General features: G+C 50.8%; 1 protein-coding gene across 2 annotated transcripts in view; it reads left to right on the top strand.

Annotated features, from left to right (window-relative positions):
* The window catches only part of LOC146181434 (membrane-associated guanylate kinase, WW and PDZ domain-containing protein 3-like), a 127,045-nt gene that overhangs the window by 48,193 nt on the left and 55,070 nt on the right, over positions 1–23,782 (top strand). For both annotated transcript variants that reach the window (XM_084576469.1, XM_084576468.1), the window contains exons 2-3: positions 22,306–22,578; positions 23,056–23,322. In XM_084576469.1, coding sequence (XP_084432595.1) covers positions 22,306–22,578; positions 23,056–23,322 — 540 coding nt within the window. The remainder of the gene's footprint in view (positions 1–22,305; positions 22,579–23,055; positions 23,323–23,782) is intronic.

The following is a 23,782-nucleotide window of genomic DNA, read 5'->3' as shown; positions in this document are numbered from 1 at the left end:
TGCACAAGTCTTTCACAGATTCGCACGCATTGTCACGGACTTGGGCTACAGTTTGGAGATCCACAATCTTTGCCCCAAAAAACGCCGCCTCACCGATATAGTGTGAGAGCGTCACGACACCGGGAAAGTGCCTCAACGGCCTTCTCACGTTATCACAAAAGTAAAACAGAAAACAGCGATGTACCGTTCAAACGCAAAACGCGAGTGATAAAAAAGTTAAGCCACGCAGGCATCGAGCCTGAACTGAACAGAGAGAGGGTCTCGTTGTCACCTATCAACAGTAGACGCTTGGCAGTGAAATGTTATCCGTTAGTTACAGCATACACGGCGGAATATTCAATTGGTGACGACGCTGCGGTATGTTAGATAAGCGGGGATTAACACGCAGCTGCTTCTGCATATACTCTAATCCTCTTTGCGTCGGCATACACAACCGGCATGCTTTTCTCGGTATCTCGCTACTGACAAGCGCGGGCGACAAGCCGCGTTCCGGGAGTGCGATGCCTTGAACTCCACTACGATGTCGCTAAAAGGCCGCAGTCTCCCTTCAAGGACGGCCGCTCAGTGGCCTTCGATTCGTGTTTCTTCCTCTGCCGCGATTTCCACTCGTTCCATCTCTCTCTCTCTCTTCTATGCAGCTTGCAGTGCTTCGCCATGTTTTCCTCGACAGTATATAGTCCCTCCGGGGCTAATGCCTGGCCTATACGCGACGTTGCGACGTCTCGAAGATCACCCTCTCCCCTGTTATTTATTATTGATAATTATTATTAATTACTATTATTAATTATTATTTATTCCTCGACAATCCGTAATGCCGCGATGGCTCAGTGCATTGTCGCAGCGTTCGACAGTTGAGCGCGAAGTCGTCTGAGTAAATCCTGGCCTCATTGTAGGCCGGAGGAAAAAGAAAAGAAAAAGAAAAAGAAAACTCCCGTACACTGCTTGTCTTCGGTGCACGTTGAAAATCCCCGCAGTCTTTAAACTCACCCGGCGAAGTTCTTTCGTGATGGCGTCTCTTTCTGTTCCGTTGTTCGCTCCTTCCTTCGTCACTACTGCGGCGGTACGTTGGCACATGAAACGTAAACGTTTGCATATATACTTCTTTAAAGGTCGCTTCCACGCATTCGCCCCGTCGCGGTGGTGCAGCGGTTAGGGCGCTCGACTACAGTGCCCAAGTATGGGGGATCAAATCCTGGCCTCGGCGGCCGCTTTCGGATGGAGGCGAAAAGCTAGGCGTCCGTGTGCTGTGCGATGGCAGCGCGCGTTAAAAAACCCCAGGTGGTCGACATTTCCGGAATCTTCCACTACGGCGTGGTGGTGGTGGTGAAAACATTTATTATTATAATACATAGAGGTATATACACTAGGTGGGCTGCCTAGTGTTACGACCGTGCATCCGCATTTGCGCGCTCTATTGTTCGCCTGTGGGCATGGAAAAGTATTGTGAATATGTGGTGATGGTCCAATGGCTCTAAGTGAGCCTGTTTCCAGGAATCCTGTTTTGTAAGCCTGTTTTGCTTTGTGGAGGCCTGCAAATGCCAAATTGACCCTGTCAAGAGAACGTCTGGAAAAACACAAAGAAACGTCCCCCTGCGGGAAATGCAGGAAGTGCTTTCTTTCTTTTGTTCACCCTTCCAGTCGAGAAGTGCTATCCTCCAGTGATGAATGCCTCCTATGCAAAGGAGACGACAGAGTGACATGTCCGCTGACGTGCAGGACAAGAAAGGAGCATGACTCATACGGCCATTAAGTGATTTCCCGGGAATGCAGGAAAGATTTGCAATTGTCGAAAAGGGACAATGTTGGGAGCCCTATGCGGCGCGCACGTGTACTTGGGTTTCTGAGAAGTAAATCCTCTTGCCGGAACCAGCTGCCTATCGATTCTTGGCTGAAGAATAGAAATGTACCTCCTCTCCTCGCCGTTCCCAAGCTTTTCCCGCCAACAAGTGATCACGCCCAACGAAACAATGCCGGACCAGTCAGTGCTTCAGACCATCAGTGCAGTGATGTGTTCGATTGGATGCCGATATCTGAGGGGCGTGCCCTGGATTTGGTTGGTCAGCATCTTCAGAGAGGGGCTGGACATAGGGGGTTTTAAGGACGCTGCAGAGCACGAAATGTCGCTCTGGGCCCTGGGTAAACGGCTCATCCAGTCGCTTCTCGCTATGAACTCTTAACGCTTGCCATTTTGCTGATGTACCCTTCTTTTTCGTGTAAATAATCTTGTAAATAAGTTTCTCAAAGTGCCATTAAACCTGCTTGTACATATTTCACCAACTTCGAAGATTCAATCCTACTTCAACCCCGAGTCTCTGCACGCTACCAAGTGAAGGCCGGGTCGACGTAGCCCCAGCGTCACGACAACTGGTGATCAGCGGTGGGATCTGAATCTACAAGCACGACAACTGGTGACCAGCGTTGGGATCTGAATCTACAAGCCACAACATCTGATGACTGGAGGTGGGATCTGGATCTACAAGCTACAACATCTGGTGATTCGAGGTGGATCAGAATCTACAAGCCACATCTTGTGATCGGAGGTGGCATCTCAAGCAACAAGCAGGCGCAACAATCGGCCAACAAGAGAGCAGCTCGGAACATCGATCGCATGTGTGGGTGAGTGCTTGGCTTTTCTTCTGATGTGGACCAGGTTCTAGAACAGGGTTAGATTTTAGAACTGGTAAAAAAAGTGTTGAAACGCCTTTAGTTTGGTAGTTTGCACTGTTGTTTTGGAAGTAGCCGACACTCGGAGCGATCATGGACCTACAAAAGCTGCAGAAACCGGAACTGTTGCAATTGTGTGAGGAATTGGGAATTGATACAAGTGGTTTGGCACGAAAACCTTTGATTATAAAGGCAATCACAGATTTGGGAGCCGATGATGAGGAGCTCAGTGAAGCATGGAACCTCATCGCCCAAAAAAAGGAGGAGCAGCTCAGACAGCAGAAAGAGCGGGAAAAAGAGGAAAAGAGGCGTGAGCGTGAACTTGAGAGGGAAAAAGAGGAAAGGGAGCGCGAACGTCAGAGGGAAAAAGAGGAAAGGGAGCGCGAACGTCAGAGGGAAAAAGAGGAAAGGGAGCGTGAACTTGAGAGGGAAAAAGAGGAAAGGGAGCACGAACGTGAGAAGCTTGAGAGAGAAGCAAAAAAGCGGGAGCTAGAAATTGAGCTCCGGAAATTAGAAGTAGAGTTGAGCAAGAGGTCGGGCAATTGTCCCCAGCTAGCGGTACCTCTTCTCAACAAGGAGGCAGATTTCAAGATGTCAAAGTACATGCAGCCATATGTGATATCAGGGGATATCGGTCTGTATCTGGGTAACTTTGAGCGAACTTGCGAAGAACTGTCCTTCCAGCGAGACACGTGGTCTCAGAGATTATTGACGGTTCTGCCCTGCGAGGCAGCGGAGGTTGTCGCGCGGCTAAACAAGGAGGACGCGGACAACTACGAGAAGGTCAAAGCTTGCCTTCTGATTTTCGGAGACAGAGATGTGCAGGCCTTAACACGTTCAAAGGCGCGAGAACTAGCTACACTGCTCATTTCAGAAAAATCAACAGCGGAGGAAACGGCAGTTAAAACAGTGGTAAATGCGGAAAATAGCGGGCCAGAAAACTTTGAGAGCGAGGCATCTCAGATAAGTCAACATGAAAGTGAGCTTGATAAGACACGGAATGAGGACGTTCTTGAAAGTAACCTCTTGCCGCCAGTGTCTAGTAATCTCACGAGACTTTTAAGTGGAACCCGAGAGGACTTAGCTATGGAGCAAGCCAATGATCCCAAGAATAAGCTCGAAGTACAGTGGGAAGGACCTGCTAAAGTCGTTGCAGAGCTTTCTGACACTAACTACGCAGTGAAAATCCCCGATAGGCGTAAAGCAGTGCGCATTTACCATTGCAATCTTATGAAGCCTTATGTGCAGAAGGAAGCCGTGGTAAATCTAACGTTAAACCTTCCCGAGGAGATGGGGGATAACTTGATTTGCCTCAGCGGAAAAGGAAGCAACGCTCAGGAGCTTCTCAAAAAGACGGAGCAGAGAGGAGAACTAAAGAAATCCCAGCTGTCCGATCTGGGCGAGATAATAACTGAGTTTGAGGCCTGCTTCGTGGACAGGCCAGGCAGAACTGATTTGACTGAGCACGATATTGAGCTGACTTCAGACGTGCCAGTGCGATCAAGGTGCTACCGATTTTCTCCAAGGCAAAGAGAAATTCTGGATAGGGAAGTAACTCGCATGCTGGAATTGGGAGTAATAAAACCCTCGGAAAGCGATTATGCTTCGCCTATGATCTTAGTAGAAGCTCCAGGTAAAGACCCTAGGCCTGTGGTAGACTACCGAAAGCTAAATTCTCTCACCAGGGATCAAGTGTATCCTATTCCGAATATTGAGGAGAGAGTAGAACAGGTCAGTAGAGCGGCATATGTGACTACGCTGGACCTTACTCGAGGATACTGGCAAGTACCGCTCACTGAACGCGCCAGCAGATACGCGGCTTTCGTCACTCCGACGGGCAGCTACCAGCCAACAATGATGAGTTTCGGGCTCAAAAATGCTCCATTTTGTTTTTCCCGACTCATGGATAGGGTTTTAAAGGGGTGTGAAACATTCGCAGTGCCTTATTTAGATGACATTGCGGTTTTTTCCGACTCATGGGCGGACCATATGGTACATCTAAGAGCTGTACTGAGCCTTTTGCGTCAAGCTGGACTAACCGTAAAGGCCGAGAAATGTTGCCTGGCAAGGGCGACCGTGGACTACTTGGGTCACAATGTAGGTCAAGGTTTCAGGAAACCCAGCGAGATTAAGATTTCTGCGGTAGCAGACTACCCGCGGCCGAGCACGAAGACGGAAATTCGAGCATTCCTAGGTCTGACTGGATACTACAATCACTACATCCCTAACTATTCAGCTTTGGCCAGCCCTCTGACCGACGCTCTCCGCAAGACAGAACCGACAAATGTAGTCTGGGACGAACAAAAGGAAGCCTCCTTCGTAAACCTGAAGGCTGTGCTGATTAGCCGTCCGGTATTGCGAGCTCCAGACTATGCCCGAGAATTCACGGTCCAGTGTGATGCCAGTGATCGAGGGTTAGGTGCTGTTCTCTGCCAGAGAGATGACGACGGTAATGAGCACCCCGTGCTCTACTTGAGCAGAAAACTGAGTTCTAGAGAGAGGGCTTATTGCGCGTCAGAGAAAGAATGCGCTTGCATTGTATGGGCCATTCAAAAATTGCAGTGCTATCTTGGAGGGGCCAAATTCACCGTAGAGACGGACCATTGTCCCCTGGCTTGGCTGCAAACTGCGACATCGAAGAACAGTCGCCTTCTTAGGTGGAGCTTGATTTTACAGCAGTACAATTTTGAAATAAGATACAAAAAGGGGAAGTTCAATGGGAATGCGGACGCGCTTAGCCGCTCTTTCTAAGCGGTCCGAGATGTTCCTCACCATGTATCGAAATTGATAATCAGGTTTTTTTTTTTTTCCGCGCGCTTGTATATGTGTGACTATGTAAAGCAGCACGTTTGGTTTTCTAGGCATACGTGGGTCCTGAACGTCTTGAGAGTGGGCTTTTCTCGAACAACAATGGCAGTTTTCTTTTAACCTGGTCTCTTCAGACGGGAGCCGAGTGCTTGTTTAGACATGTGGTTGAGTTTCAGACAGCTCGAGCAATTTGGCCTACAACAATCAAGACAACGCGACAAGCAACAGCGAGCTTCAAGCGTTCACGTGCAGGCCATTAAGTCGTCTCTTCATGCAGCAGCGGCGACTGCTGCCCTCCGTGACTCTTCTGGCGGGGGAGGAGGCTGTTACGACCGTGCATCCGCATTTGCGCGCTCTATTGTTCGCCTGTGGGCATGGAAAAGTATTGTGAATATGTGGTGATGGTCCAATGGCTCTAAGTGAGCGTGTTTCCAGGAATCCTGTTTTGTAAGCCTGTTTTGCTTTGTGGAGGCCTGCAAATGCCAAATTGACCCTGTCAAGAGAACGTCTGGAAAAACACAAAGAAACGTCCCCCTGCGGGAAATGCAGGAAGTGCTTTCTTTCTTTTGTTCACCCTTCCAGTCGAGAAGTGCTATCCTCCAGTGATGAATGCCTCCTATGCAAAGGAGACGACAGAGTGACATGTCCGCTGACGTGCAGGACAAGAAAGGAGCATGACTCATACGGCCATTAAGTGATTTCCCGGGAATGCAGGAAAGATTTGCAATTGTCGAAAAGGGACAATGTTGGGAGCCCTATGCGGCGCGCACGTGTACTTGGGTTTCTGAGAAGTAAATCCTCTTGCCGGAACCAGCTGCCTATCGATTCTTGGCTGAAGAATAGAAATGTACCTCCTCTCCTCGCCGTTCCCAAGCTTTTCCCGCCAACAAGTGATCACGCCCAACGAAACAATGCCGGACCAGTCAGTGCTTCAGACCATCAGTGCAGTGATGTGTTCGATTGGATGCCGATATCTGAGGGGCGTGCCCTGGATTTGGTTGGTCAGCATCTTCAGAGAGGGGCTGGACATAGGGGGTTTTAAGGACGCTGCAGAGCACGAAATGTCGCTCTGGGCCCTGGGTAAACGGCTCATCCAGTCGCTTCTCGCTATGAACTCTTAACGCTTGCCATTTTGCTGATGTACCCTTCTTTTTCGTGTAAATAATCTTGTAAATAAGTTTCTCAAAGTGCCATTAAACCTGCTTGTACATATTTCACCAACTTCGAAGATTCAATCCTACTTCAACCCCGAGTCTCTGCACGCTACCAAGTGAAGGCCGGGTCGACGTAGCCCCAGCGTCACGACACTAGACAGGCACTCCATTGGCGTTTGCCGCAGCCCGGGCGCGCTGCGTTAAGACCTTTTGGGCCTCTAGGGTGCAGCAGCCGGACAGGGTCGCCTCCCAGTTCTCTCAGGTGGGGTTGGGGATAGGGGGCAAAGATGGGTTTTTCTGGCAGGCCCACACCATGTGGTAGGTGTCAGACACCTCCCCACAGTGCGAGTACAGCCCGTCGAATTGCGGATCAAAATGTTTTGGAGTAGCCGGGCACAACATTGTATTGGTGAGCAGGCGCAGGAGTACCCGCTCGTTAGCCTTCCCCAGCCCTTTGCACGGGGTGGGAAGAGTTTGGTGCTTAGATCTGTAATATTCACATATTTCTTTAAATTTGTAAACTGGGCTGAAATCAAAATCCTGGTCCGCGTCGGGTCCCGTGGGAAATGCCCGGAGAAAAAGCGCGCGGGCGGCGGCGTCGGCTGCCTCATTCCCTTGGAGACCTTGGTGACCTGAAGCCCAAACGAGAGATCGGTACGCGGGATCCGAATCTCGACTGCAATTTTGGTATATGCGGTAAGCTAGAGGAGCAGTCCACCCTTGCTGGACGTACCGACAAGCCCCTCGCGAGCGGTTATGATGTATTTGGAGGAGTCAGAGGCTGCGAGGGCGATGGCAACCTCTTCGGCGTACCTCTCATAGCCTGAGTTGCTTTGGGACGTTAAACCGCACAGCCCTAACCCTAACTTTCACGCATTCCTCCTCAGTGCCTGTTGGAATCTATTGGCGCACATTATGGCGAATCCGTCTGTGAAGTTTTTGCGGAGCGCACCACCGCATGTAACAGGAACCCGAGAAACAGCGAAAACTGCTCTTTACGATGTGCCTAAGCCCGAAAATATGCTGCCCGTAGCCACCGGGAGTTGTTCCTTCTTTCTTTGCCCATCGCCCATAGATGGATGCATGGATGGATTTAATTTGACTCTAGATTTTGCCGGGATCCCTTTGAAGTTCGATCGGGTCGTGTCTGGAACAACGTACTTACCTGGCAGGCAGATTTAAGCTTCAGTTTAGTTAAACGCCTTACAGTGAGAATCTAGACCGTTGTCTGAATCCCAACCCTGATTAATCATTGCACACAGTACGGGCCCGTTGGCTGATTTCCATTTTCTAAGGCCATTTCTGTCATACATTTTGGACCGCGGTGAGTGACTAGCGAAATTCATCAACTATATGATTCCTGACCAGGCAATATGGCGTCAAACTATTGACCACTATTTCTGTCTAGTTCTGAACTCTCTCCGATCTTGTCCATTTTGAACTCGCTCTTAAACCTTCATTCCCAACCTGGATACCGTTCTGCTTTGTGCGTGTGTTCACTGCTTACGTCGTTTTCGTTCCCGTGACGGTCGTTGTTGGTATAGCGCCACGCCGTAGCGGCATTCCGCTAAAAGCCACTCGACGTCTCAGCCGCAGGCAAGGAGGCTTTTAAATCTGCTTGCGGTGGCCTGCTTACACACATGTACCCACCCTTTCCTTCCTTCTTCCCGGATGTCGCCTTTCGTCGCCCGGTCCTCCTCGGATCACCTTCGTTGTCGGCGACCTCGAAGGATCCACGCGCGGGCCTCGTGCGACACCTTTCGCTTTCCCCTCTCGTCCTCAGACCGACGCTTGCGGTGTTCCCCTCCGCGTCGCAGCTACCTCGTTTAGCTATAATTGCCGGCGGCGATTGTATCTCGGCTGCCTCCGTGCTGTCCCACTGGCAGGCATACACTTATACACTCCGCGTCGTTTACGCCGAGATGAAGAGCTCGGCCCATCTTCGTCAACGGTCACTGCTTGAATATCTCTGCCGCATAGAGCCTTTCGTAAGGGCTTCCGCCTAGAGAACGCGCTTTCGTGCGGAGAACTCCAGGTATAGATCCTTATTAGTGAGGAACGGAAAATACGTGGTGATGTGTACAGATTGCCAAGAAGTGCTGCTTGGTCGTCTCGTGGCCGAAGCGGTAACGGCCCATACTGCTTTGTGTTTTGACATCTGCGTGTTCTCGAAGGAAGTGCCTTGAATGCACAGCCTGCGGCTCGCGTGATGCACTCGGACCACCGGCGTAGGGACAGGCTTGTTTTTTTCCCGCGGAAGGCTCTTTTCGCTGTGCTCCTCCCGGATGTTGGGCGCATTCGCTGTTTGCTCAGGCCAGCTCGGCAAGCCTTCCGTGGGCGAATTTCCTGGTTAATTTGGCCGGTGCTGCCAACCTTAACTTCGGTGTCGCGCCGGGAACGTCAAGTTTCGAGGCCAGCGACAATTGCACGGAGGATGCTACTTGGTAGCGTCCAAACACTGACTGGATCGACGTTTTAAGCTGCCTATTTGGCATTTCCGGCATACTCCGTATGGCGTGGTTTTCCTACTTTATATGCAATGTCCAATCAGGGGCCCTCATGAGTAAGTAAATGTACTTCATATGCAATAAATGAATAAATAAATGGCGGTGCGAAGAACGATACAATACGGACTGTGTCTGAAGGCCTTTTAAGTTCCCTGCATCTGCTCTTCGCAGCCTTTGGTGTCCCCCCTACACTTTGGAGGGGGCCGATATTGCTTAATTTCTCACTCGCTCACCAATGCTAGAGTTCACTCCTAACAGAGACTTTGACTTGAGCTAGTCGATTCCCTGAAAATATAGCGCTAAAGAGACGAGTTTGGTATATAAGTATACACAGCCCCTGTCCCATCTACTTCCGTGTCGGCCTCGGCGTTTTGGCGCCGTTACCTAATTGAATTGGTTTATAGGAAATGAAAGGCGCAGTAGCTGTCGCACTTGTTTTGTGGACATCTGAACCGCTCCGTAAGGGAAGGCAGGAAAGTGGGAGTAAAAGCGAAAAAAAAAAATGGGGCAGATTACACTCTCCTGGTAGACTGATTGACAAAGCGGTGCTGTTTACGTTTGGTTCCGCTATCTTTTCCGTGGTTACTTCAAGACTCGTCATTTCTGTCTGCTCTCGTCGGCGAAGTGGTGTGACAGGTACTGCGCTTCTTCTTTACTGTAAACAAATTTGAAACGCCGCTGAAGCCTGCTGCACTGAGTCTGGTTGTACATGCTGTGTGGTTGTTGTTGTGGCTGTAGGAAGAAGGAAAAGAAAATGCACGGGCCTGCTATACTGTCTCTGTAGCTGAGCCACCTCCGCTGCCTCGTGCGGACAGAACAGGAAATAGAGAAGAAGAAAAAAAGAGGAGGGAGAGAGAGAGACGCGCGCCGCATCAACAGCCGTCGTCCACCACCGAAGCGGTGGTGGGTGCAATGACGGCCTACAACAGATAAAAATTAGGTGGCTGGCTAGCCCCCGCCGCAAGCGGCGTACCGTCCCAGCCTTGTAGGGCCAGGAACAGCTGTGTGGTGCGGCGTTCGAGAAAGTACCAATGAATGGCGCCGCATGGATCGCCTAGTGCAGTCGTCGGTCATGACCGAATGTGACGTCATGCTGACGTCGCATCTGGCTATGATTAAGTCATTACTGCGAACGCACGCAGCTGCGCACGATACACGGAACAACCTCTGGCTTAAACAGCATCGCAGTTGAAAGAGAGAAACAGGAGCCAGTAGTGGGGGCTGCTGGGTAATTTCGACCGCCTGGGGATCTTTTAACGCGCACTGACATCGCACAGCAAACGGACGCCCCACCGTTTCGCCTCCCTGAGTTTAGAAATCCGCTTCTAATTCGCTCTGAGAACTTCTCAAGTGACGTCGCATTCTAAGGACGCAGCGCATTGTTTTTTTTTTTTTGTTTGTTTTTTCTTCCTGAATGAGGCGGAGTCGCGGCGTCCTCGTTTGTCAGTCTTGCGTATGCGCACTCCCGGCGAGACCTCCGCTGCGATCGGCGCGTCCTTTGTGGCGAACCATGGTGGTGGGCGCATTGCGGGAGGCACGCGCTCGGCGTCAAAGGATGCGCGCCCTCACAAAGGAGCGGCGTCCTTCCCCGCGGCATCTCGGAAGCCGTCGCCTCCGGGCCTTCTCTCAAGGCGCCGACGGAACGGCTCTTTTGCGAGCCTAGGGAGCGAGACGACCTTCTCGGAGCGACAACAACCTTCCTCTCCACAAACACGTCGAGGAACGAGCGGCATGCCAGTGTGTGTAGTGTGCTACACGTCCCGCTCTTGTGTGTGTGTGGCGCGGACAGTGACCCACTTTGGGCGCTCTTTTGACTCCTTCCACTCTCCTCGGGCCTTTCTCGCTCCGCTGCGCTCGTTGGGTGACGACGGATGGAAGAAGGCGTGTCGTAGCTTGGTCGGTGTTAATAATAATGAGATTCTTGTTGAGGGGGGAAGAGAAGGGGGGGATTACACGGCCCTATAACTGTCTCCTGTACTTGCAGGGATACACCGCAACGGGGCCGAGTAGAGGGGAAGGGGGAATGAAAGAGGGGAGAGGAAGGGGGAGAGAAAGCGTTGTCGTTGGTAGTCAATGTCGAGGATCCCTGGAGAAAAAATGCCAAACATGGAAGCTGCACCTCGCGCGATACTAGAGAGAGAGAGAGGTGTGTGCCCTTGTGGTACTAGTGCAAAAGCAGTAGTCCGGAGGCTCAGAGCGTAACAAATCATCGAACGTTTGCGTGTCCGCGTGTAGTGCTAATGCACTTAAAACATCGGAGCGGAGCCGAACCAGTCGAGTTCTCGGGTTCGTTATATTGAACTTCGATATACTGAATAGGTGTAAAGTTAAGCAGCGTTTCGACCGACACGCGCGTATTATGTCCCGGTAGTTCGCCGCTGGGGCGCCACAGGCACTATGTCTGCGGCCGCCCTTTCATTTTGCTTTGCTCTATACAACCTGGCTTGTGACCTGTCGCCGCGAGGTGCAATAAGCAAAATGGAGCGTGTTTTTGCATCGCTGACCTCAGGGACATTCACGAAACAATAGGCACTCGAAGTGGAAAACACGCGGTGCATTTAGCCGCGCGCACAAGGGCAGTCCGAGTCAACCAGGCTGCGACGCCCTCGGTCTGTCGCCGCCAGCGCGCACAGATTAAGTGCTGAGGTGCTCCTGTGCTGATTTTCCGCGCGAATACAATCGCAAATTTCCAGAAATAGGCCAGCCGACACTCTACCCCCCCCCTCTCTCTCTCTCTCTCTCTCTCTCTCTCTCTCTCTCTCTCTCTCTCTCTCTCTCCGTGTTTTTATTGCACGTTTGCTTTGCCTTATTTGTTTGAGAACTACGTCATAGCCTGAGTCGCTTTAGAACGTTAAACCTCATAAACTAAACTAAACTGTAGGTTGGCGTGTGCATATATAGGGACGGCATTGTTGAGCTCAGGTTGGCAGTGAACAGTCCCAGTTAAAGGGAATCGCGTCTGTGCGTTTACAGCTGGCCGCCGTTGGTTCGTTCTCTTCTGTTCTGCACTTAATGCCGAGCATATAGAACAGCTCGATGAACGGTTAATGCAAAAGACGAAAAATGTACATTTACAATGCGCAAGCGTTTCGCAAAAAGTGTGGGCGAAAAGACAAAGGTTCTTAGTGAATCGCAAAAATAAACAAAGCGAAGTAAAGAGCGAAATAAAAATGGAGTTCGTGTTGTGGTTGGTTTTTTGTCGTTGTCCGACGACGTGGAAGTCTTGGTAGCACCAGCAGCGCGCTCTACTATCGCAGGTAACGCGTCCACGTTCAACTTCATGAGCGCGACTGCAGAGTAGCCCCTTCTGCCATGTCCTAAATGGTTTTCCCACGATATTCATCTCAGGACGGACGGTGCCCGTAAGGAATTTTCAGCTCCAGTGTATGGAACGCAACCGGCAAAATCGGTGTGAGCAAACCTGTTTCACAACTGGAGCGCTGTGACAACTGTGCGCATGCGCTCGAGCGCCAGCAAACTGGAAAGCAGCATATTAGGCTCGTGTTATTCAGCCGTACCCGCGGCGCGTACCAAGCATGCACGCAGAGTCGATGCGGCAAACATCACGTTTCGCTCACGTGAATCGCTCGGTGCACAAAGGTGCAAATGTGCACAGATAAAAGGCGGCGATGGTGACGTCAACACGTAGCAAGCACGCGCGCTGTTGCGTCCGCAGCTGATGCTGATGCCAGTATACACGCGACAGGAGAGCGCTTACATTCAGAAATTGTAATCGGGGTTTTAAGGCGAAATGTAATGCCTCATCGTTGTCGTGGACAAAATATGTCCCGCTTTTGCGGCAGCTCTGATTGGTTGAGACGGGATGACGTCACGGAGGTCTCGGCCAATCACAGAGCACCATCACAGTATGCGCGAATGCGTGCCTTATATTTCCATATACTGATCAATAGTAAATTACTAATTAATAACTAATTCAAGTAATGAGTAGTTAATGACTTATTTATGAGAGTAGTTAATGACAAATTAATGATCTAAACTTAGACCCCGCCGGGGTGGTGCAGTGGTAAGATGCCCGACTACTGTGCCGGAGTACCCGGGTTCGAACCCGATCTCGGCGGCTGCGTTTCGATGGAGGCGAAACGAAGAGGCGTCCGTGTGCTGTGCAATGTCAGTGCACGTTAAAGGACCCCAGGTGGTAGAAATTTCCGGAGTCCTTCACTACGGCGTCTCTCATAGCCTGAGTCGCTTTGGGACGTTAAACCCCACAAACCAAACCCAAACCGATCTAAACTTAGACGTTTATAGACATTGTGTACACAATGCTTTCGCCTTTCACTACTTTAGTCGCTAAAGTCCCTCGTAATTTGTTTTATTTGCTGCCGCGTTCTGCTGCCAGGTGACCAGAGCGTCTTCGGTGGCGGGGCGGAGCCAGCTTCTGGACGCGGTGTAGCGCGGTGGTTCTGGTGGCTCAGTAGTTACAGCGTTCAGCTAACGACCCCGAGGGCCCGATGTGAAATTCGGCACTGGCGGTCTCGTTTCAACTCGCGTGATGTGCAATATCGGTGTGTATGTTGACAATCTCCGGGAAGGTCGAAAATTTTCTTAAGCCCCTCCTCACACCCCCCCCCCCCCCCCCCCCCCCCCCCCATTGCGGAGCTCAACGCTTCCTTCATTTGTTCTTATCCCCATTGCATTCCTTCCTTCTCTCAAGGCGCGGTTGAGATGCCACAGTGAGTGGGACGGTTACTACGGCTTTCCCTATCTCGTGAATATTGCTTTTTCCTTCTTTTCGGTTCGTTTCGACTCGGAAATGATAGGCGAGTGCATATGTTATTTACGGAAACCCGATAGCAGCATGCCATTTTTATTCGCCGATTGGTAAACCAGCACAATCGCCTCCGGCTCGCCTCTCTTTCTCCATTTCCGTCGATACGCTCTTTTTCCCATATCCGATGCGTCACGCGGTGCTCGCGGCGTTTCAAACTTTCCGCGTAGCTCGCTGTGAGGGTGGTGCCTAAACAGAAAAGACCACGGGGTGAAGGAGGTCACGACGAAAATATCAGCATGGGGTCTCCCCTGTGTAAGCGCTACGCCTACTTTCAAACATTGGGTGACCAGCCAGCCCGGCTCCAGGTTCTGAAACCTGGGCATCTTGGTTGTGTGTGGTATACGCGTTAGCAAATCGGGTGCTTGAAACGACGCGCCTTGAGTAATGAGCGATTGGGCGTTATGCAGTTGCGGGAGAGGGGGGGATTCCGGACGGGGTTTCGCCTCCAATTTCCCCCGGGTAACGTCGTGCGCGCAGCGCTGGCTAACCACGGTTGGCGAGAAATGCAATCGTGGTTATGTCGTTCATGTTTCTTCACCTTTGTCCCAGTTTCTGTAGCTCTACCACTTTGCGTTTCGACTCCTCCCTGCCGCCGCCCAGCTTTGTACGGAAAGCTTGCGCGGGGGTATAGAAGGCGTTGAGATCTGCAAGGCAGGCGGGCGCAAGTGACTGCTGTGTAATGCAGTTAAAACTCGATTTAACGAAGTTGAGGGAAGCCGAAATATTTCGTTAAATCGGGAACTTCGTTAAATCGAGAGAGGCATTTCTCGGTCACTTAATCCGATACAGTCGATTATTACATGGTGTCACGGCATCATATTTGCAAAGCGGAAATGCGCTTAAAATGAAATCGTGTTTTGAAAGGACGTAACAGCCTACTTAAACGAAGGCCCAAAGAAGCTGTATACTGTTACGTCATCTTTAAATGCAATACCAACTTGTCCACCATGCTATGTTGCTACAATGAAATTGCGGCCCGCGCAACCACCGACACTGACAGCGCGTATGAAAAGTATATAGCAGCGAAATTTTTACCTCCGCGAGAAGTGTCCCAGGGGATTAAATTTCTTTCCCACCAAGGACGTCGCTGGTCTTTGCTTGCTTGCCGTTTGTAAGCAACATCTGCCCGGATTTTGCGTGTTCTTCCCTCATGTGTTTCGGCAAACTGTCGCAGCAGATTAAGGGCAATCATAATTTGTCCCGGTGTTGGCATGCGGTACTGCTACCGATATCCGGTCGACGGGCCAGCTTCCTACCGCTGGCGAAATCTCGTGAATAAAACTCAATATAACTCGCGTATGTGGTTGCTGCACGATGTAGCTGGATGTTGTTGCTGCAAGATGTTACCGTTGGCTCTCAGTCAATACATTCTTGAACGTTTTGTGCAAAGTAGACCGAAAATACTTTTTCTACTTCATTTTTCAGCAAAAGGTTCGTTAAATCGGGATGGATAGCGAAATTAGTTTTGTTATTTCGAGTTACTCAAAGCATTGGACCATATATGACCATCTGAGGGGCAATAAGGATATCTTCGTTAAATCGGGACTTTCGTTAAATCGGGTTTTGACTGCAATAATAAGTGCGATCGTTGCTCACACATGGACAAAGATGGTGCTGGCTACATTCAGCTCTCTACAGGGGAGCTTCGATTTGTGTATACCTCGCAGCATTCCCGGAGTGCTTTGCGTGCACGCTGGCAATAACGGCGAAGCAACGCCCCTTTGCGCGGATCCTCCGTGCCTGTTATCTGTCCTTGTGTGTACCCCTGCCATTTCGTTTGACCCCGTCGTTCTTCTGTACGGCGGGGTTTTTACGTTCCTCTCTAGTCTCTTCAGTCACCCGCGACGCGTAGGCAGCGGTCGTTATCGGAGGGGACATTGTCTCGAGCTCGGGAAGCAGCAGCAGAAGATGATACGCGACCTCCTAATCTCGCCGCAGCCGCTGCGAACCTCGCATTCCGGCCCTTATTCTCCCCCTCCCATTGTTTCTGCTCGGTTTGGTCTGCCTTTGGACTGGGGAAAAGAGAGCTTGTAACTGGCGTTCAAGGTGACCCGGCCCCTTGTACGCGTTTGTCGTGCCAGTCAAACTATAATAGTATGTCTCTTCTTTTTATGGTGCAGTGGGTGTTCCAGCATTCCCAGACAGTGTGCGCGCAATGATGGTTCATATACGATGTCTATGCGATCTCCATCTCGGTTTAATTACGTATCCACCCGGTGTCTGTGCTTTCGTTCGGGGGCGCGGATAAATAGGGGCTAAAAAGGGGGGGGGGGGGGGGGGGGCTGAGTAATTGTATCTTCCGGGAGGTAAGATATGGAAAAACAAGTGGAAGCAGAAAGGAGAAGAGGCGCCCTAATGAAAAAAAAAAAAAGGAAAAGTAGTTTCTGGAGAAAGGAAACGCGCATTTAATTTTTCATGTTTCAGTGGACACTTCAACCACGCTATGAGGGAAAGCAGTAAGTTAAGGCTTCGGATGAGCTTCGACGACGTGGGAATTGTGAAGAGGAGGTGGAAAAACTTTATTTTACCGAAGAATTCGAGGCACGCAGGCTTCCTGGGTCTCCTTACGACTCCGCTCGCGATCTAAACGTTCATGAGATGTTGATCCCGGCGTATGCGGCCCGACTGACGACGATCTTCTGCCTGGCCGGATCCGCTGACCGCAATGAGGTCTCCCAGGTTCGGAGAGGCACCGGCCCGGCCGGAGGACGAGACACCAGGCAGGATAAAAGAATGTTGGTATATGGGTGGCCTTGGGGTGGGAGCACAAAGTGCATATGGGGGATACCAGCTTAAATTTTGAAAGTGAAGCTAGTGTCGGCGTGGGAATTGTTAGCGATTGCTCTCTGCGGCGAGAGTTGTACAATGGGGAAGGTTAGGGAAAGTAAAGGGAATGCTGAGGGGGGCTTTATATCCGATACTGTAAACGGATGTAGTCACCGCTGGTGGCGAAGTATGTTTGGACGGTGCTGACGCGTTCGTCTGTTGGCCTGTAATTAGCGATAATTAGGTACGCGTCGAGCTGTCTTCATGCGCTTCTTATTCCCTCCCAGTCGAGAAAAAAAAAAACTACAAAAGATTTTCTGTTGTCACAACAGAATTTCTGTGCAGTTTTTGACAGTGAATCTGTTGTGACAACAGAACTTTCTGTAGTTACAACAGAAAAGTGCGACAGAACTGCAGACAACAGAAAGCTACTACAGAAAAACTACAGAATTACAGTACAGTACTACAGAACTACAGAAAAATCTGACGTTTACGACAGAACTACAGAATATTTTGTATTTTTGCAACGTTCTGTAGTTCTTTTTGTTTTTTGACTGGGCTGAAAAGAGCAGAGCTTCAGTGCGAAATCACTACTTCTCTCGTTCAGGCCCAACAAAGAATGTTGCGGCTTGCATTAGACCCTGCATGTGGTTGGCGCTGTGCCTATACCTAGCATAAGCCAAGCCATGCGTACCATAACGCACTTATGCCCACACAGGGTCACCCTGGTAGAGACACTGTCCACGAGTGTGACATTCGACGTTTGAGGATCAACTCCAAGTAATAGACATCGCAGTGATAACGTATGCCTTCGCAAGTCTGCTGGGTTTTAACTTTAAAGCCTACCACTATTTTATGCAGGTCACCTTTCCGGCGTTCCTTTTGTTTCTCTGCGCATGCGTGTAGCAGTTGCTCGCTATCGGCTGACCTATAGTTTGGCTTGGATTGTCTCCATGTTGGCTGTGCTTTTGCTGCGCGGTACTTCCCTCGCCGTCCATCCTTGGGGCAGTCAGGCTCAGCGCAGCTGACTTGACGAACAGCTGTCGTGCGAGGGATATCGCCCAGACGAAAAAAGAATTACAGAACCGTGTCAAAAATACGACTAAATATCCTGTAGTTTTGTCGTAAATGTCAGATTTTTCTGTAGTTGTAGTACTTTTCTGTTGTCTGCAGTTCTGTAGCATTTTTATGTTATAACAACAGAAGTTTCTGATGTTACTACAGAACGTACTGTTGTCACAACAGGCTTCCCGTCAAGTACTGCACAGAAATTCGGTCCTAACAACAGAAAACTTTCTGTAGTTTTTTTTCCGACTGGGCGGCCACTGCTCATTGCAGGCACCTTTCCACTGAGACGCCCGGCCAGTCAGTGGCGATCGTTCACTCGACCTCTGTCCGGTAGCTTATCGCGCATGGTGTGGAGCCGAGGTTTTCCCGGCCGGCCGAAATCCACCCCTGCGTTTCGACGGCAGTAAGGGAGGAGTGTAAAATGCAGAAAATCACACCCCACGAGGAAAGCGTCGGCGCCTCGTATATCGATCATATAGCTACTGGGAAGCCTTAGCGAATCTACCGAACACCGCTATCGCTAGCCGCTGCCAGTGGCGCATGCGTTTTTTTTTTTTTTTTTTGGCAGCTTGCAGGGTTTCACTTATTACTGTCAGCAGTGTTTAAAAAAGAGAATTTTGAGCTGAAAGGACATTGCGATCAGATTTATTTTTGTTGTTGTTTGTTCACGGCATCCTCGAATCGGGCTACTCTTATGGTTCTTCTCTATAGCTACTGCATGCCGTAGAAGTGTAGAGATGCCAATTTGTAGAGATGCCAATTCTGGTCGTGCACACTCTCCATGCTGGAAAGCGTGCTGCTGGCGGGAGAGCGCCGGTCAGGTACTCTTTTTTTTCCCCCTTGCTACGTCCGTCGTCCGCACGTTTCTACCCCGCCCTTAATTGACTTTCTCGGCCATATTAGTCAACGTCGTGTTATTTAGTCGTGACTATGGACGGTCGTTTTCGCGGCCTCGCACCCAGCAGCCGAACGTCGCGTAACCACCGACCCGCTGGTGCCGGCATGTCTCCTTTGGCTTATTCAGTGTCTGCACGGAAATCGAAATAACATGGTCAGCAAGAACATAATGAGAGCACAATGGCGCTATCTGGCGATGGCAGTCGTATAGCTGTCGGTGTTCCAGGAACTTTTCGCAGAAATTCGCCGAACGTCTCGCTGCGTCGTCATATGGAGAAAGCACACGTCAACTTCGCAGTGTCACATAAAGGAAGCGCGACAGAGCATTCTGCGCACTTCGTGGCATGCTTTGGCGCGGTTTTTCGCGATTTTTGAAGCGGGAGTCGTCAAGATATCAGCGCCAACATCACGGCGAACATCGCGCCCGTGAGCATGACGCTCGGAGATTACCGAGCATTTCATATATGCTCCCTTTACTGGAGATTTATCTGTTTGCGTTACGCGATGTCGTGCAAGAAGGGGGAGTCACTTTTACGCTTTGTCCAGTGGGAAAGCACGCGTGGTGTACCTGACGTACCTGTAATGATAACAAAAAATAAGAAAAGGAACGGTGAAATATCGCGTGGAAGGCCATCATACGCAATGCCATATCACGCGATGGTCTCGCGAAGGAATCACTGTGTAGCTGCGCTCGAGTTGTCTTGCGGCGCGCTATGCAACCGACCGTGGAAACAAACGGAAGGTCGTCTTCGTTATTTTTTTTTTTATTCCCTGGAGGTGCTTTGGGCTGCGGCCAAACCTCAGACAGATAACAGATCGCAACAGATCGCAATGCACGAGGAGAGGACACTTTATCGATGCATCATACAACCGTGAAGACACGGTGCTGCCGCGGTCGCGTAGTACCGAGAAAGAAGAGCGTGAGAGAAAAAGCGAGTAGGGAATGGGGTCCGATGTTGCCGCGTGAGATGGTTTGCCGGCGGGAAAATTGAACTTAACTCTTTACAACAACGTTTTAGTGCGTAGTTTTGCCCGGCGATTTTTACCCCCTTACTCGCAGCGTGCTCGGGTGATGTTACGCATGGTTCCTATATCGTTCATTCGGAGTTTTTCGTGTGCGCCCTGCAAGGCGAGACAGCGTCCGTGTGCTGTGCTATGTCAGTGGGCGTTAAAGAACCCCGGGTGGTCGCAATTACCGGAGCCCTCCACTACGGCGTCTCTCACAGCCTGAGTCGCTTTAGAACGTTAAACCTCGCAAACCAAACCAAACCTTGACGGTCACTGACGTCGTAAGTCGCTGCACTTTTCTGTGTTTTTCCTCCATCGAACCGCTGTTGTCGGGGTTCTCCACAGATCCAGCATGGCGGTTTGACACACCTTTTCGGGGGCAATCACTTTGTGCCACTTGGTAGCTTGGCGAGCAGGTGTATAATGAATAACCTTATCTCGCTCTCAGTCACGCCACTGTTTATATGTCTGAGCGTCGTGAGTCTTTCCTCGTTCATATAGATGGCTGCTTTCACTCAGTCCGGCAGGGGAAGGTAAGCGTGGGCAAATAATGAGTGTGACTTGTCGACTTAGCGATAATACCTTTGTTCGGTTCTTCTTTCCGCTGCGACCAAATAAAGATCGCACTGTCTCTTGTCACCTACCGTCCATAACAGCAGAAAAAAAAAAAAAAAGAAATCGGAATGATCTTCAGAGTGCGAGATCAGCGGGCTTGTTTACACGCCGTCCAGTTGGTGCTGGCACGGATTCCAATGCCGGCGCTATGTATCTATTGATACATATCTGCTCGCTGCGTCGGCGAGGTCGCGCCAAACCAGCGATGTAGTCGATGTTAATCGCGGGATCGGGTTTTCAGTGTCCCGCTTGACTCGGCGTGTACGACGAGACGCGTCCGGTCGCCCTTCCATCTTCTGCGGGTTTCTGACGGCATTTTCTGGGCGCTTGCGGAAAAGGCTCGGAAAACGCGCGACGATGACGTATTGGGAAATGCGAAGTGTGCTTTTAAGGAACTTTCTTTTTTTTTTCTTTTGAACTGAATGAATTACGGAGGATTTAATTGGAGTGAAGCGCAGAAAGTAATAAAGAAGGAGAGAAAGAAAACGATCATCGTGGCCCGTAATTTATGACCTGTATAATAGGTTCACCTGTTCAGTGCTTGTTTCGTTGTCTACCTTTCCCCTGTCGCAGACGAGAATTAGGTCGACCATGCCGTCGCCACGTGTAGATTTTTTTTTTTTTTTTTTTTTTTTTTTTTTACGAGGGAGAACACGAGCGGCGGTTCCCACGGGCTGTTCTTGGAAGAGTGCCGCGGTTACCACACGAAAGAAAAGGAGGTCCGTCATCAGTTTAACGTTAAAGCGAAGAAAATAATAAAAAAGCAACCCTGGACCCCCCCCGAAAAACGGCCGTCAGTAGAGCACTGCGTACGTCATGCAGTTGGCGACACGTAGCTCAGCTGTCCTGCAGCTGCGTGTCTTCCACCGCCGCTGTGTACTATATGCGGATGCTTTGTTTCGTCTGTCACCCGTCTCTGCCGATCGACTGTGAGAACGGAGACACAAACCCCGTGCGATGACAGCCGGCCTCCGAGGAGACGTTTGCGCTAGCCGACCAGAATACACTCAGAGTGACTATACGCGACTGGACTTATCGCTTGCTGGTTCGAATATGCGCCTAGGGTGAGGAGTTGGCATGGGGCAGCCAGCTACCCATCGACAAGTTTTCCACTGGCCTGCCGCTCGGCTGCTCTCGATTGCAGTGCTAAAGAAAATGGCCCCGACCGCCTCATGTATTTAAGTCCGAACACGTTAGCCGTGCCAGCTGCTTGGCCAAGCGGCAGTTACGCCGTTAAAATCAAATCGAAGTCAAGTCATCAATACACGTAATTTTTTTACCTGTTTACAGTTAGGCATTAGGCTGCGCCATGCACGAGTTCGCAGGTTCGAAAGTCAATTTGCTTGATTGTTTAATTGATTGATTTTAACGGAGTGGCTCCTTTTCTTACGGGTTCATAGTCCATTCTCATCGTTTGCCGTGATGAGCGCCAGATTCCAGCCAAAACGGCGTGTATGATAAAAACTGCATACGAACGGTCATAGTCGTTAGATGAGCCGGCTCCGCGCGAAGCAGTTGCATTTTTTTGCATGATCTACGTGCAGCAACATCGGAGTCTGGAAACGTCTGCCTTTACAGAGCTGTTTATTATTATATAGCGCTCATGATTTAACTAATCCGGAGCTCTCTACTTCATTGCTCTTGATAGTTAGATTATGCATGCAGGTTTAGGTTTGTTCCATGTTCCGAGATTAACTTTCGGGCACTTGCATTCGCCAGTTAGTTTGTTTCTTCATGCCTGCGTTTGTGTACAGGTACACACGTGCACACTGTTTATGTGAAACTGGGAGCTGGGTATAAGGGCGGCTGGTTCCCCCACATGTACCCAGGACAGCCACTGCACCGGCGACAAGTCAGAGTTTTCAGTATTTACCCTGAGTGCATGTGTGCTTCGTGTGTCCCGGTAATACTCGCTGCTGCAAGGTTTCTAACATGAAGCTATACGGTACAAGGGTTATTGTATATCGATCGAGCACTCCCTCGAGATGAACTGTAATTTGACCTCTCTGTGTGTCTCCGCTCTGTGCAGAGGAACAGCGGCTCGTCCGTGGGCTCGGACCAGCAGCAGCAGCAGCCGCCGGCCTCCCCGCCGTCCCAGCAGCAGTCTTCGGGCGGCACCGTGTCCCTTCCGGCGGGCGCCCCCGCGGCGCGCCTCTGCCACCTGGTGCGACGGCCAGACTTCGACGGCTACGGCTTCAACCTGCACGCCGACAAGCAGCGTCGGCTGCAGTACGTGGGGGCCGTGGACCCCGGAAGCCCCGCCGAGGCGGCCGGACTGCGCGCCAACGATACAATCGTCGAGGTATCATTGCATTTGCCGATGTTCAATGGAATCCAAAAAAGAGATCTGAGGAGCCTGGCTAAGGGAATACATTTCGTATAGTCTTCAGCGACCAGTTTTTCGTGTCATGTCTTCTTTTACCCTGCTTATTTTGTACTGAAAAGTAAGTCACACTGTAAGTGTATGGACGGAAACAACTTTATTATGAAAAAAGCAAAAAAGACGAGGAAACTTCCAGGGGCCCCGCACTGGTCCAGGAGTCCACGAACTCGAGGTCTTTCTCCCTGAACGAGAATATTTCCTCAACTCATATTCACCAATTACCGCACCTCTCATTTTGAAATACATCCTCATGGTGCTTACCAGTAACGTCGTAATCGCGGTGGCCCATAATGCTACGCATGGTACGGGCAGTGTCCTCCCAAGGCGTCCGAGCGTACTCGGATGTCGCTCCAGTGTTTCCTTCTGGTTTGCTGACGCGTTGCCGGTCTCCCACAGGTGAACGGCGTGAATGTGGAGGGCGCCAACCACCGGGACATCGTGGAGCGCATCAAGGCGGTGCCCAACGAGACCCGGCTGCTGGTAGTGGACGACGGGTCGGCCGCCTGGTACCGGGAGCATGGCATCGCCATCCACGGAGACCTGCCCAATGTCATCCAGCTGAGTAGCGTCAAGGCGGCAGCCAGGCGCGCCAGCAAGGGACAGCAGGCTGTAGCCGCCGCCGCAGTCGCAGAGACGACCTCCTCCCCGCCACCGCCCCCGAGTGTGAGTGGCGATCATATCTCTCCCGCCTGGGAGTGTTCGCTGTAACCAAAACAAGTCTCCCGCAGGACGCACGGAAATGCAGTGCGGACGCATATAGGTGTCGTGTCTGCCAAGTCACCTCATTTTATCGTTTATGCGTTTTAACGTTCCAAAAACTCGCTGCGGTGTCCCAGTTGTTAAGACGCTGGGCTACTAAACCAGAGTACCCGGGCTAGAACCCGGCCCGTTTCGATGGAGGCGATAGAGGCGTCCGTGTGCTTGGCGATGTCAGTGCACGTTAAAGAACCCCAGGTGGTCGAAATTTCCGGTGTCCTCCACTACGGCGTCTCTCATAGCCCGAGTCGCTTTGGGACGTTAAACTCCACAAACCACAAACCAAACCAGCCTGTCCCCGTGTTTTTCTCCCTCGTTCGTCTGCTCCTTGTTCGCCCAACTCCCTTCGTGACTTGCAAGGCCACAT

This window comes from Amblyomma maculatum, chromosome 8, assembly GCF_055883805.1.
Source record: "Amblyomma maculatum isolate TAMU_Amacu chromosome 8, ASM5588380v1, whole genome shotgun sequence".
Taxonomy (NCBI): domain Eukaryota; kingdom Metazoa; phylum Arthropoda; class Arachnida; order Ixodida; family Ixodidae; genus Amblyomma; species Amblyomma maculatum.
Note: the sequence above shows the minus strand (reverse complement) of the source record. Positions and strands in the feature narration are given on the sequence as shown.